The sequence below is a fragment of the Mycosarcoma maydis genome, chromosome 9, assembly GCF_000328475.2.
Source record: "Mycosarcoma maydis chromosome 9, whole genome shotgun sequence".
NCBI classification, from domain to species: Eukaryota; Fungi; Basidiomycota; class Ustilaginomycetes; order Ustilaginales; genus Mycosarcoma; species Mycosarcoma maydis.
The window spans coordinates 300974-314876 of NC_026486.1; the positions used below are offsets into that span (position 1 = coordinate 300974).

General features: G+C 54.1%; 5 protein-coding genes across 5 annotated transcripts; 2 read left to right on the forward strand and 3 right to left on the reverse strand.

Moving 5' to 3' along the window:
* Positions 1 to 1165: 1165 nt before the first annotated feature.
* On the forward strand, positions 1166 to 1933 carry UMAG_03493 (uncharacterized protein; the record flags this gene model as incomplete). The annotated part of the gene is made up of 1 exon (XM_011391640.1): positions 1166 to 1933. The coding sequence occupies one exon, from the start codon at positions 1166 to 1168 to the stop codon at positions 1931 to 1933; it is 768 nt and encodes a 255-aa protein (XP_011389942.1).
* A 1881-nt stretch (positions 1934 to 3814) lies between these two features.
* Positions 3815 to 5770, forward strand: UMAG_03494 (mRNA polyadenylate-binding protein PAB1; the record flags this gene model as incomplete). Its single annotated transcript, XM_011391641.1, has 1 exon — positions 3815 to 5770. One exon carries the CDS (start codon positions 3815 to 3817, stop codon positions 5768 to 5770), a length of 1956 nt encoding a protein of 651 aa, XP_011389943.1.
* A 643-nt stretch (positions 5771 to 6413) lies between these two features.
* UMAG_03495 (putative PNO1 protein) lies at positions 6414 to 7355 on the reverse strand (the record flags this gene model as incomplete). The annotated part of the gene is made up of 1 exon (XM_011391642.1): positions 6414 to 7355. One exon carries the CDS (start codon positions 7353 to 7355, stop codon positions 6414 to 6416), a length of 942 nt encoding a protein of 313 aa, XP_011389944.1.
* Positions 7356 to 8261: 906 nt separating this feature from the next.
* UMAG_03496 (uncharacterized protein) lies at positions 8262 to 10643 on the reverse strand (the record flags this gene model as incomplete). The annotated part of the gene is made up of 1 exon (XM_011391643.1): positions 8262 to 10643. One exon carries the CDS (start codon positions 10641 to 10643, stop codon positions 8262 to 8264), a length of 2382 nt encoding a protein of 793 aa, XP_011389945.1.
* A 594-nt stretch (positions 10644 to 11237) lies between these two features.
* UMAG_03497 (uncharacterized protein) lies at positions 11238 to 12084 on the reverse strand (the record flags this gene model as incomplete). The annotated part of the gene is made up of 2 exons (XM_011391644.1): positions 11238 to 11275; positions 11412 to 12084. 2 exons carry the CDS (start codon positions 12082 to 12084, stop codon positions 11238 to 11240), a joined length of 711 nt encoding a protein of 236 aa, XP_011389946.1.
* Between the last annotated feature and the right edge of the window lie 1819 nt (positions 12085 to 13903).

Here is a 13903-nt window from a genome sequence, read left to right on the forward strand (position 1 = left end):
CAAGATGGTGATCAAGATGGTGATAGGGCATGGTACAAAGCCAACTCAAGATAGTGAGCGTTGCGGCAAGACTACGGTCTCTGGCTGGCAGATTCACGATTGCAGCTCAGCTGGTGTGGAGCAACGGCGCACTGCGGCAGTAGACCAGTGTGGCATGTAGGCGTGATAGGTGCGCCAGGGTCCAAGCTGTAGGCTTTATGCTGTACGCTGTACGACTGCAATCTAACTATCAAAAGATATTCACGATTATTATTCTGTGAATCGTGATTCACGATTAGTTTTTATTCATAACTACGATACGTGATTCGTGATTGAGAATCGTGAATGGCAAGACACGAGACTCATCACTGACCGCTGCGTGCGTGGCGTTGTGACGGAAGCCCCTGCGATAAGTTGTGAATAATCACACGATTCACGAATCGTGAATGGCGAGCCAGCCGTCGGGAGTCGTGACTGGCTGCTTGTGTGGATAGCACACCACACTGCGTTATCATCGTCGTCAAATCCAAGCGTTGCGCTGGCTGCGCTGCCCAGCACCATCTTGAAATACTGCCCAGTAACCGTTACTCTCCTCTTTTCCGCAATTTTGGCGCAGTCTTGCGCCAAAGCACCCTTCGTCTACTGATTCTACGCTTTAACATACTAAAACGGCTCACATACAGCAAGTCACGAACCACGAATATCGTGAATCGTGAATCGTGAATCGTGAATCGTGAATCGTGAATCGTGAATCGTGAATCGTGAATCGTGAATCGTGAATCGTGAATCGTGAATCGTGAATCTCGGCGAATTCAGCTTGACAGCTTCACGCTTGGATCGGGAATTCTCGCTCAGAGTGGTGAAGTCAAGCACAGAAAAGGCGGTAACTCGTGACCAAGTTATTCACGATTGGCAAGTGAACGGTTCCAACGGTCAAGGCTCGTGACTGAGCCAATCGCGAATTAGAGAAGTACGGGTCAAGGCGAGCGACGAGCGGGTAAGAAGAAGAAAGAAACCTTGACGTGTGTCGGGCTGCTTGTCATCCATGTTCGTCGTCACCTTTTCGACATTCCATCAGCCTTTTCAGCCTGCACAATCGAAAGCTTGCGTCTCTGTCTGACTTGCTCGATCACACCACGACATTGGCATACAAGCTCCTTCGCTAGCATTTCTATTTTCGGTCATCATGTCGAGCTCCGTAACACGCCAGCTCGGCTCGATTCTGCGATCCGCATCGAGATCCGCTCTTGCAGGTTCATCCAAGCAGAGCCTTGCGTCTGTTGCACCTCGAACTTACGGCCTCACCTCGGCATCGCGAGTCATGAGATTCTCCACAGCCCGAACCGCCTTGAACTCTGCCGAAAAGAAGAAGCAGGACGAGACAAAGGCATCTGGCGAGGCTATGGGCGCCACCGACAAGGACGCGGCAGCCGGCGCTGGCAGCGAGGCGCTGCAAGCTCAGATCAAGGAGAAGGATGCCAAGATCAAGGAATTGCAAGAGGCCATTCTGTACGGCAAGGCCGACTATCAGAACCTGCAGCGACGATCCAAGGACGAAAAGGCGCAAGCCGGTGACTTTGCCATTACCAAGCTCGCCAAGGACCTCACCAGCTCGATCGATATTCTCGGTCTGGCGCTCAAGTCGGTGCCCGAGGAACTTCGCACCGCACCCAAGGATCTTGACTTGAAGGACCCTCGTCGTGTCGTTGCGGATCTTTACTCGGGTGTCGACCTTACTTCCAAGTCGTTGCTCGACATGCTCCGAACCCACGGCATCGTCCAGTTTGATCCCACCGGTGACAAGTTCGACCCCAAGGAACACGAGGCTCTGTACCAGGCACCCGTTCCGGGCAAGGAGCCTGGTACCGTGCTCGAATGCAGCAAGGTAGGATACAAGATCAAGGACCGCCTGCTCCGAGCTGCCGAGGTCGGCGTGGTTCAGTCGACCGAATAAGTGCTGCCTTGTTGCATCGGATGGCTGCCAGCCATCCGCGTTGGACAAGCGAGTCCACAATGAAAACAAGCGCCCATCGTCGTACTGCTTTTCAGCTTTGTGCGGCTCGACTATCTCGTACCGACACAACTCTTGAGCAACACGGATTCGAGCAACACGGATTGGAGATCAACATGATTGTCAGCTGCAGGCCATCTTTCCTCTGTCGTCTTTGGTCGGCTGCAGGCCGTCATCCGTCTGGCAGTCGTCTATACACTGATTTCCCCCTTTCACTTCCCCTTCCACCTCCCAAAAGATGCCTCTCGCGGCATCGTCCAGCATTTGCTTGCGCTTTTTGCAATCCTTCTCCGTTTCGGAGACCCGGCCAGATTCCCATCTTAGGCATCGTTGTATATCTGTACTTTTTACATCATCCATCGTCTATACAAACACCACTTTTTCCACTTGTACATGTTTCTGGTGTTATGCACTGCTCAGTGTCCAGCAGACACTTTCTTCAGCCTGGGACCATGAGAGCGGTTGGTTGATTGGGCATTTGGTTAGGGTGAGGCGCATCAAGCCTATTCCCATGATGAGTAGCTTGCTCCTACGATTCACGATTCACGATTCTTCCGAAACGAAGACGCTCTCCGCAGAAACTGAGCCAAACATGAAAGTTTCCATTACAATCGTGAACACCACCTGAGAATACGCAGCGGAGCGTCTCTTGAAAGTGAATACGAGCCACGACGCGTATAATATTAATATTTACATAGAAACTACGGATGCCTCATCGATGATCTGAATACAAAACAGACAACTCCACTTTGAAGGCAACGGTCACGCGCCCAAACTGAGTTGCTGACTTGTCGTGCGTTTGTGTGTGTGTGTGTGTGTGTTTTCGCTTCTTCTTTTTCTTCTTCTCCAAGCAACGAGCAAAAAAGTCTGTTAAAATTTTGCTGCATTTTCATCAGACGCTCACGACTCAGACTGAGCGGTCGAAATTTTTTCTTCTTCTTTGGCGTGACGGTGCCAGCTGAAGAGGAGGAGGACGTGGCTGCACTCAATTCAGGATTCAGGATTCAGGATTCAGGTTTCAAGATTGAGGATTGGCGAGACTGGCTATGTCAAAGTCGGCGTCACCATCTTACCTTCCTACCTCTTCCTCAAAAAACTTTTCCTAAAAACCCAAAAAACACCATCTCTTTATAACCAAAAAAGCCCGAGGTAGCTGTCGACTTCTTTGCTGGTTGTCACTCCTCGTACAAAGCCAAAAGAAAACACAAAAAACCCATACATATCAAAAAGGTAAGCTTCACTATCATCGTCACAAGCAGGCGGTCTGCCAGAGTAGCATCACAAGAGCATCGAGAAGAGCAACCAAACGTCACGCGTCGTCCATGTCAAGTCCACGATGGTCACACCAATGACAACCACAACAGACGTCGTCTCGGCAGCAAACTTGACGACGACGACAACGACGACGACAACAAATATGTTCAGTTTTGGTCATGTCGAGGTAGTGCGCGTCAAGCGTTGGCGCCAGCGTGCCCTCTCATTGATCAAACTATTGTGCCGACGCTTATCCACAACTCAGTGTTGCTTCCTGCCAACCGATCAGGGGATCAGCCGACCTCTCCGTCTCCTTGATAGCTTGGTCGATCCGCAACGCATCCTACTTTGGTTCTGTACACTTGCCTCGTGACTTGTTCCAGCTGGTTTTCAAGCGATCCATTCACTAACAACGCCTTGTCCTTTTCTCCTTTCTCCTTTCTCTGCCTCCGCCTCCCAGAAAGAGTTACTTTGTACTCCTTCTTTCTTCTTTTTTCTTCAAATTTTTCCATTTCCTTTTCACCCTTTCGTCTTTTCGGACTCCAAAAACCGCTCGTCAACCTCGTAACAATGTCGTCCACCGAGTCCCCCGTTCCCGCCGCCGCCGCCCCTGCTGAGGCCGTCCCTGCCTCCACCCCCGCTCCCGCCGCCGAGCAGCCGGCTGTCGGCAACGGCGAGCAGCGCAACAACGCCGATGCCGCCAACAACACCTCGCTCTACGTTGGTGAGCTTGACCCCTCGGTCACCGAAGCCATGCTCTTCGAGATCTTCAGCATGATCGGTACCGTCGCCAGCATCCGTGTCTGCCGTGACGCCGTCACCCGTCGCTCGCTCGGCTACGCTTACGTCAACTTCCTCAACGCTGCTGACGGTGAGCGCGCCATGGAGCAACTCAACTACTCGCTCATCCGCAACCGTCCCTGCCGTATCATGTGGTCCCAGCGTGACCCCGCCCTCCGACGCACCGGTCAGGGCAACATCTTTATCAAGAACCTCGACGCCGGTATCGACAACAAGGCTCTCCACGACACCTTTGCCGCTTTCGGTAACATTCTCTCCTGCAAGGTCGCCACCAACGAGACCGGCTCGCTCGGCTACGGTTTCGTCCACTACGAGACTGCTGAGGCTGCCGAGGCTGCCATCAAGCACGTCAACGGAATGCTTTTGAACGACAAGAAGGTCTACGTCGGTCACCACATCCCCCGCAAGGAGCGTCAGGCCAAGATCGAGGAGACCCGTGCCAACTTCACCAACGTCTACGCCAAAAACGTCGACCCCGAGGTCACCGACGACGAGTTCGAGAAGCTCTTTACCAAGTTCGGTAAGATCACCTCCTGCGTTCTCCAGCGTGACGAGGACGGCAAGTCCAAGGGCTTCGGCTTTGTCAACTTTGAAGACCACAACGAGGCGCAGAAGGCCGTTGACGAGCTCCACGACTCGGACTTCAAGGGCCAGAAGCTTTTCGTCGCTCGTGCCCAGAAAAAGAGCGAGCGCGAGGAGGAGCTCCGCCGCTCGTACGAGGCCGCCAAGAACGAAAAGCTCGCCAAGTTCCAGGGCGTCAACCTCTACCTCAAGAACATCCCCGAGTCGTACGACGACGAGCGTCTGCGCGAGGAGTTTGCTCCCTTTGGTGCCATCACGTCGTGCAAGATCATGCGCGCTCCTTCGGGTGTTTCGCGTGGGTTTGGTTTCGTCTGCTACTCGGCTCCCGAAGAGGCCAACAAGGCGGTCTCTGAGATGAACGGCAAGATGCTCGACAACCGACCCCTTTACGTCGCGCTCGCCCAGCGCAAAGACGTGCGTCGCCAACAGCTCGAGGCTCAGATCATGCAGCGCAACCAACTCCGTCTTCAGCAGCAGGCAGCTGCTCAGGGCATGGGCTACCCCGGCCCTGGCATGTACTACCCGCAGCCTGGCGCGTTTCCCGGCCAGCCTGGTGGAATGGTGCCGCGCCCTCGTTACGCCCCTGCCGGTATGATGCCTCAGGGCATGCCCATGGCGCCTTACGGTCAGCCCGGTCAGTTCCCTGCTGGCATGATGCCCCAGGGTTACCGTCCCGCTCGCCCGCCTCGCGGTGCTCCCAATGCTGCCGGCGGCCCTGCGCCTCCCGCCGGTGCTCGCCCGCCTACCGGTGTGAATGGCGCTCCGCGTCCCGCTGGTCAGCCGGTGCCCGGCCAGCCCATGCCGCGTGGCCCGGCCGCTCGCCCTGCCGGCCGTCCCGAGGCTGACCAGCCCGGTGCTCTGACCGCCGCTGCTCTTGCCAAAGCCAGTCCCGAGGAGCAGAAGCAGATGCTTGGTGAGGCCATCTACCCCAAGGTTGCCGCCAGCCAGCCCGAGCTTGCCGGTAAGCTTACCGGTATGATCCTTGAGCTTCCCGTCACTGAACTCCTGCACCTTCTCGAGGAGAGCGAGGCGCTGGATGCAAAGGTCAACGAGGCTCTCGAGGTTCTCAAGGAGTACCAACAGAACGACTCTGCGGGTGCTGAAGCCGAAGCTAACGCCGAGGCTCCCAAGACTGAGGCTTGAGCGGTTTCAGATCATCATACCCCTTTTCGCGTCGCTGGGATTTCCTCTGATTGCTTCTGTAGGTGAGCTTGGTTCCAGCCGAACTCTAGCGCGCCCAAATGGAATGATTAGGACGCAGCGAGGTGTACCCGCTTTTCCTACACATCTCTACCGGGAGCTGCGCGGCGACGACTGGGCGATTGGCTCGTTTGTTTGGCACTGGTTCGTGATGCGTTGTATAATATTTTCGACTTCGACCTATGTTTTTCGTCACATGTCATGTGTGTGCGTGTGCGTGTGCGTGTGCGTCGTGCGTCTGTTGATGGTATGACTATGTTCCTCTCGATGCACTCGCTTCTCGGCTTGACGCTCTTCCGACCCGGCCACTCGGTGCGCTTTTCATGGTTGACATGAGATGCTTTGCATGCACTCGTGACTATGGAATGTTTGACAACAGCACGGGTCAGAATAGCGCGACGATGGATCTTGCCAGGATGGCTGGCATGGATGACTTGAGTTAGGCTTTCGAGGCGAGAAAGACTCGAGACTGGTTACTGCTCACTTGCACACGCTGTGGAGAATGGGTCATGTGCTCAATCACAGAGTAAGGATGGTGAAATTGCGAGATGACGAAATGGCGAAATGGCGGAAGCAAGGGGAGAGGCTAGGCTCTTTGTCTCTGTCTTGCGCCGATGGTTTTGAGGTTAGCGTAGACTTTGCCGGGGGGACTACCTCTGATCAGGGCTACGACAGCGTCTCTGGCGATTTTGATGTTGGCAAAGTTGCCGAGGATGTGAATTTTGGTGTCGGCGATCACGAGGCGCGTTCGGCTGGCGTTTTCAATGGCGAAACGTGTACGACCGTCTTTACCTGCAATCCGACCAATCGCTCGCGAAAGATTGTCGCCCTGGAGTGTCTTTACGTCTTTGATCTCGAATGTGTCGATGAACAGATCGTCCATGCGCAGCAGCGCGATAGCGTCGTCCGCCTCGAATCCGAGAGCAAACGCTTTGACGAAATCCGCTCCTTTCTGCAACATTCCCTGTTCGCTCGTATACCGAGACGACTTGAGCTCGACACATTTCTTAGCTACATTCATTCGCACTTGCAGAGACGCCATTTCCACCAGCGGCGTGTAGATCTTGTGCCACTCATTCTTGAGCGGTGTAAGTCGGTGGGGTGGAATCGCAATCTTGCGCAGCTGTCCCTTAGCTACAGCGGTCAGCGAAGATGCAGCGGTGGACGAGAGCGGTTCAAACTTGGGTTTCCTCACCGAACCCGAGGAACCATCATTCGTACCTGTAGAAGCGCCACTCGCACCCGCCGTGCAAGATTCGCCAATCATCAACTCGTCATCATCGCCCTCTACAGATGCTGCCGTGTGAAACGTCTCATCTTGCACATCTACATCCACGTCCACATCGTCATCCGAGTCCTCCTCACCAAAAGGCTTGCTATGCTTTAGCACTGCCTCACCATTCGCCTCTCCCGTTGAAGCTCGATTGGCAGTACCAACAAGTCCCGCTTTTGTCGCACCCCCTTTTTTCGCCTTGCTCGTGGACGAGGATGCGCCACTTGTGTGCTTGCTCGACGAACTTGCAACCATGATGTGCAGGGTCAGATGTGTACTTTGATCCTAACGGATATCGCCTCCGACAGAGGTTGGTCCAACAGTTGAAAGACGTGCTGTGTGCTTCCTGGTTGATGTGGCAATCGTTCTGCTCCGAGTACTTGTTTGTGGCGACAAGGCAATGTGTCTAGGTTTCTATAGGAAAGGAAAACCAAAGATAAACAGTTCGTTTGGTGGAGAAACATCCCTCTGTCAACGCCGACGAGCCAAAATTTTTGGAGCAACAGAAAAAATTTCGCCAACCGTGAATCACGAAAAATCGTGAATCGTGAATCGTGAATTGTGAATTCATGTGATTCCCTTTCCCTTTGCCTATCCCCTTCCCTTTCCGAGATTTTCTCTGTCCATAGCGCAACAAGAGCAGAGCCAAACGTGAAATCGTCGCAAGATAACCACTCGTGATTAACGTTTTCCAACCTCCACGCTCTGCTCCACGCTCCACGCTCCGTGCTCCCAGCACACGTTTGTTAGGTCGATCGATACCTCGTCCATGTTTCATTAAAATCGCCTCCTCACACAACTCGTGACTCATGACTCGTGACTCGTGAGTCCACGGACACTCACGATTCACGATTCACGATCCATATTCGTGGTTCGTGATTGACACAAATCACTGTTCAAAGGTGCGACAATCGTGAATCATAAATCACGAATCATGAACATTAGCGATTGATATCGACCACAAACAGGCCGACATCGACGACCAAAGCACGATAGTTAAATAGTATGCGATAGATGAATGCGAAAGACGAGGAGTGAGTGATGGATTGTAAACAGGGACGAGCGATGTTTGGTGATGTGTATCGTGTATATATGTGGTGGATGTGTATATATGTGTATCGTGTATATGTGTGTTGGATATGTATAGTGTTTGATTAGAAGCTAGAAGCTGCCGACGGGGACACCCATTCTTCCACCGCCCAATTCGTCCTGTCTGATCCTGGCGGTTTCCTGAGCAATGCTTTGGTAAACCTTGGCCTTGACCGCGCGATCCTTCTCCCTCGCCCAAATCCTAGCGATTGTCTCGGCCACAGCGACACTTGCACCCGCGACCAAGGCAGTCGAACTGACGCTGGCACTACAAGTGCAGATCCCACGTTCGACGTCATCCGCGCTCATGGCCAAGTAGACGTGTCTGCTGCTCGCCAGAAGTTGCTTTTTAGCCGCGCGTTTACCGCTCGGGCTAACAACGCTGCTCGTGGTCAGCGCGCTACCGGAAGGCGTAGTGAGCGTCTCGACTTGGCTGGAAATCCGAATCACCCCGTTCACTTCAAGCATGTCGAACACGTCGAGCAGCTCGGACGCCTCGAGTGGGGTAAATAGGCCATGCTCTTGTCGAAGGATCGCGTGGTACGTGGCTTCCACATCGGCGATGCGCGTAGCAGAGCAAGTGCTCGATAAGCGACTGCCACTGCTGCCACTGCTGCCACTGCCTAGCACGCTCAATCCCTGCTCAGCTCTAGCTCGGCTGATGAGGATGGATAGAAGGACCAGCTTGGGATGCACACCCAGCGCGCGCACTTTCGAGAGGTTCGGAGAGCCGAGCACCGATGTGAGCACTTTGAGAATCTGTGTCGCGCCCACTTTCGGTGCAGAGGTGCGGGTCAAGTGGCACAACAGCTTGGCTCGTGCTGCGCTGGCGTTGTCAGGTTGATCGACTTGTACGGACGTGATCGACTCAGCAGTGGCAGTGGTCGAAGCGTCTACGGCTGCTTCGCCCGGCTCTGCCGATGCCAAAGTCCGATGTGCTTTGACTCGCTCAGCTTCGACCTGCGCCAGCGCCTTTTTGCGTTGCTCGTTTTCGACCAATTCGACAGCCAGACGTGCAGCATCGAGTGCCTTTCGCAAGTCGCCAGTGGCCGCGGCGATCCTCTTGGCGAGTAGCTCGACTGCAGTAGGAGTAAACAGCGCGAGCGAGTCGTGCTCTGCGCATCGTTCAGCAGCGACAGTCTCGTTGTCCTGATCATCGTAGCGTTCATACAGCGCAGAAAGCCTGTCACGAATCACCGAGACGATCTCATCGGCATCAAACGGACGAAAGTGCAGCAAGGCTGGCGAAGCACCTTTGCTCGCCAGTAGCGGTACAAAGCGTTCGGTGAGGTCGAGCGAATTGGCGATACCAATCAGACCGCAAGCGGCACCTCCACGAGCACCGCTGGTAGCAGCAGCAGCGTTAGACTTGCAAGTCCACGAGAAAATCTTGTAGAGGATGTTCTGATGAGCACGGCTCTGCAGCAGATGGTCCATCTCGTCGAGAACGATGAGGATGCGCTGGTTACCGTCGCGGATCAAGGTCGACAGCGCCTGCTCGGCAAACGCGTCTGACTGCCCTTCAGCAGCGTTGGAGCCGAGCGCCTGCAAAACCTTGGCAAAGATCAGACGTGGATGCGACAGCGTCATGCAATTCACAAACGCGACACGAGGCAAGCTGGGAGAGGTTGACGAGCAAACCACGGTTTCAGAAAGACTGTTGAGAACGGAGCGAACGAGCGCTGTCTTTCCTGTTCCTGGCAGACCGCAGACGTAGAGGCAGGCGGCTTCGGCATCGCCATCGAGCTCGACATTGAGACTGGCAGCTCTCTTGGGCGCCTCAGCAAAAAGACCAAACGTTGACTGCAAGAAGAGCTGGATGGCGACGCGCTCCGACTCGCGACCAACTACCTTGACGTGGTGTCCGCCGAGCTTGCAGATGGCAGCGTTGGTGATGGTGAGGCCCGCCTCAGTCTCAGCCGGATCGACACCAGCCGCGTATCGAAGCAGTGCTCTTGCATGTGCGTAGACGCTCGAGTACTTTTGCTGGCTTGCGGATTCGAGCAGCACAGATTTCACTGAGGCGGACACGTCGTGGTCAGAAGAGCAACAGGACGTGAGTGCAGAGGAACTCTCGGAGATGCTGTGAGTGTCAAACAGAGAGCTTTGCGCCGAATCTTGCGAGGAGACGGGAAAATAGGATGTAGACTCTTCGTCAGCAATCCAGCTTGGTGTGTAGTGTGACGTGCTCGGACTGTCGAGCTGCTGCAATGACGAAGTGCGTCTGGGGGTAGGAGTCTTGAGCCGCATGCGAGAGAGAGGGCTGGTGGGGAGAGATGCGTCTTCAAGGTCAAAGTCGATGTCGTTGCGTGATCGCTTTCTGCTTGAAGCTGATAGAGCCGCAGATTGACGTGTGGGTGTGGTTGCCAGTGTGCTGCGAGTGCTGGGCGAAGAACTGAGAAGCACTTGATCTGAAGCGGTGCGTGCTAGGCGTCTCGAAGGTGTGCTCGGCATGGTGAGAGCTGTGTTAAGCAAGAGAGATTGCCAACGCCGATGCAGTGCAGGGTATAGGCGCCAAAGAAAGGCAGAATTGTTGCATGTAATGGTAGTAGAGAACAATCGAAGCCGGAACAAGAGGATGCAAAGGGAAGAAGGATGCAAATGGATAGTGAAGCAAGGCCAAGAAGAGGTAAGCATAAGAGAAAGGCAAGGGTCATGATCAGCCATCTGCTACAGTCGCACACTGTGTTTGGCGCGCCGGCAAAATATACTGAGAGAAATCGACTAGCTGTTGCTAAATGTCGACGCGCAGTCGTGAGTCGTGAGTGTGCGTGTGACGCGTAAATTGGCGCGTCGTGGGTGTGGATCACGAATGACTGCCACACTCGTGACTGTAAACTGGCATGTGGAATTCTGTGCTTTTGCTTGCGCCAAAGTCACAAGAAGGAACAACCGTGAATTACAGAATCACGAATCGTGAACCACAGAATGTGAATCTGTGAATTGGGAATCCTTCTGAAAATTCGTAATTCGTGATTGTGACTGTAGAGAGCGAGCCGAGTTTGCCTTGCCTCTCTGCACTAGATCGATCGACAATCGTGAATGCAACTAGTCTTGTTGCGCAGAGCCGACAATCTTGAGGCAAGCTGCAAGTTACTAGTGCTAACTTATATGGAAAGAGACGCTGCCACGCCCAGAAGCTCGGTAATGGCGTCTGGGCCATACGCGCACAAACATGTATCGTATTGGTCGCTACTTTAAGGCGGAAAGGACAAGACTTACCTGAAGATGCGGAGAGGTCCGAGGTGGTAGAGCTACGGCTGAGGCGACGAGGTGCTGTGAAAGTCTGTCGCTCCATGAGACTGCTACGTCGAGACGAGGTGGTGGAGGTGGTACGACGAATCGCATCTTCTTGCTGCGCATCACGAGCTTCGCTGTCCAGCACGTCTTGTGAGGCACAGCGAAAGGGAGCGATGTTCTCCTTGTTGCTGTCGTCGGGTCGATCAGCGGTTGAAGAAATGGAAGAGCATCCCCCTATTCTACGCGAACGGCTGGATCCGTCGTTCTCATCGTCGGAAGAATCGCCCAGATCAGAGCTGCCCAGAATCGAGCGTCGCGATGAGGTGGACGACCGAGACGAGAATCGGCTGCTACCTCCTCGCACGTATCGCGGTCTGGACGGCGTCGAATCGGTAGAAGCCAGAGTCGGGGTCGAAGCGGTGGAGCAACAAGATGTGCGCTTGCTGGCGGATTGTTGAACGTTGAGTTGACCAAGGGCGCCAGCCACAAGAGCACCAGTCGCGCTGCCCAGACTCGTGCTGCTAGATGAGGCGAGCTTTGCCTGCGACTTGAGCGCCATGACGTCGTCGTTGGCTGATTGATCCATCGCGCTTGGCGCCGACTGTCGTTGTGAGCGCGTTCGCAAACGTGCCGAAAGTGCTCTGGTGAGCGGCATGATGGAATCGCGGGTTGCTGGTTGCACCTGCTAGCGCTGCGATAAAGAATGGGAGCGAGCGTCGTACCTTTGCTGGCTGCTGAACTGGCACCGTTTGCGACGATGCCGAATCTGCCTGGTCGCTTGGACTGCAAGTGAAAGCAGCGGTGAAGAATGTGTGGAGAAGGCGAATGGAAAGAACAGTCAAGGGAGTGGCGTACTGAAAGTGCGGAGCAGAAGAAGAGGAGGAGGAGGAGAGCCTATCGTACCACACTCGAGTGAGCTTGCTCTCCCTTACACCGCAGAGACAGGGCTGGCGGCTGTTCACAAGGGTCCAAGCTTGCTCGCTCTGTTCATCTATCTACTCGTGTGCTTGGAACAGCTCATGAATCTAACTTGACCTTTCTGGACCTCTTTGTGTGCGTGTTCGTGGCTCTAGCGAGCTGTCGAGATTTTCGCGTAAATTGACAACGCCATTTCGTGCACCAAAGCTCACGCGTCAGCCGCACGAAAGGCCTTTCTTTTCGAACTACAAGAAAGGTTGAGCAGGTCGACATCTCAGCAGCGCACGGCGGAGCAAAGCGCTGTCCACACGCTCGGCGGCGCTCCATTATCCATTCACGATTCACGATTCACGATTCGCGATTCACGATTTGGAATGAAGTCAAGAGCAGAAGCGCGTTCGGATGGTGTGGCTCGGCAGTACATGATTGGACGGAGGACGCCTTTTCGAGTGGGGCCTTCGGGAGGCAAACTCATAAACCTTGTGGAGACGAGACAGGTAACCAACGTACGAATCTTATTGCGAGAAGCTCTCTCTGTGCGACCAATCATGAATGATTCATGAATCATTCACGATTCGTGATTTTCAAGAGGAGGACGCAAACTCGCGAGGTAGACCTACCACTTTCGGCGAGAGAAGCGAGCAGCAAAGCAAGCATACCTTGATACGCGCGAGATGGCTGCATTTTGTGATTCAAGATGCCCAGAAAAGAAATCGTGAATCGTAAATGCCATTCACGATGCCATTCACTGATCAGACCTGTGCAAACGAACATTTGGAGCCGGACATGAGAGCACAGGTTTCTGCTTGCTGCTGCTGCTGCTTAAGTGATGTCACATTTCACAATTGTCAATACGTTTGTGCACAGCGATTCACGATTCATGATTTGGTGATGTGGATTTTCGACTCGTGGCTCTTCTTGTTCGCTCGCTGTGATCTCTCGGGGAGAAGAGCTTCTTACGAAAATCGTCGATTGATGAATTACAGTAAGTTACTCATGAAAAGGTTGGGTTGATTCGTGATTCGTGATTCATGAACGGACGCGTTGCTTACCCGTGCGTGGTGTTGCGCTGTGAGCGCTGAACGGGGTTTGATCGCGTAGGTGAACTCGCGTTTGCTCTTTCGGCCGCCAAATTGGGCAGAGCCATAGGCAGGCGAATCATTCCGATTCCCACTCACGACTTATCGCCATCGCCTCCTCGCCCGTGAGAACCGGAATTGTGAATCGTGAATTGTGAATTCATCAGCGGGTTTGCTTTTTCCGCACCGGATGTCTCCATCCTCCTCCTCCTCGTGTTTGTGTTCGTGCTCGTATCGCTCTTCGCTCGGTGCTTTTCTCTGCACGTCCCACCTCGATGCATCCACCGAACCCGCTTTTGGCTCGCAGCGCATCTTACAAGCTTGGAGCATACCAAATCGGCTCGTTTCTTTCGCTTCTTACCGTCGTCACACCGAGGTAGAGGTTCCTTTTGACCATCACCCTGCGCAAATCGCTCGCTTCTTGACCGCTGCCACACGCAAGCTTTCCCGACGCTAACTGCAGGTCTCTAGCTCAGT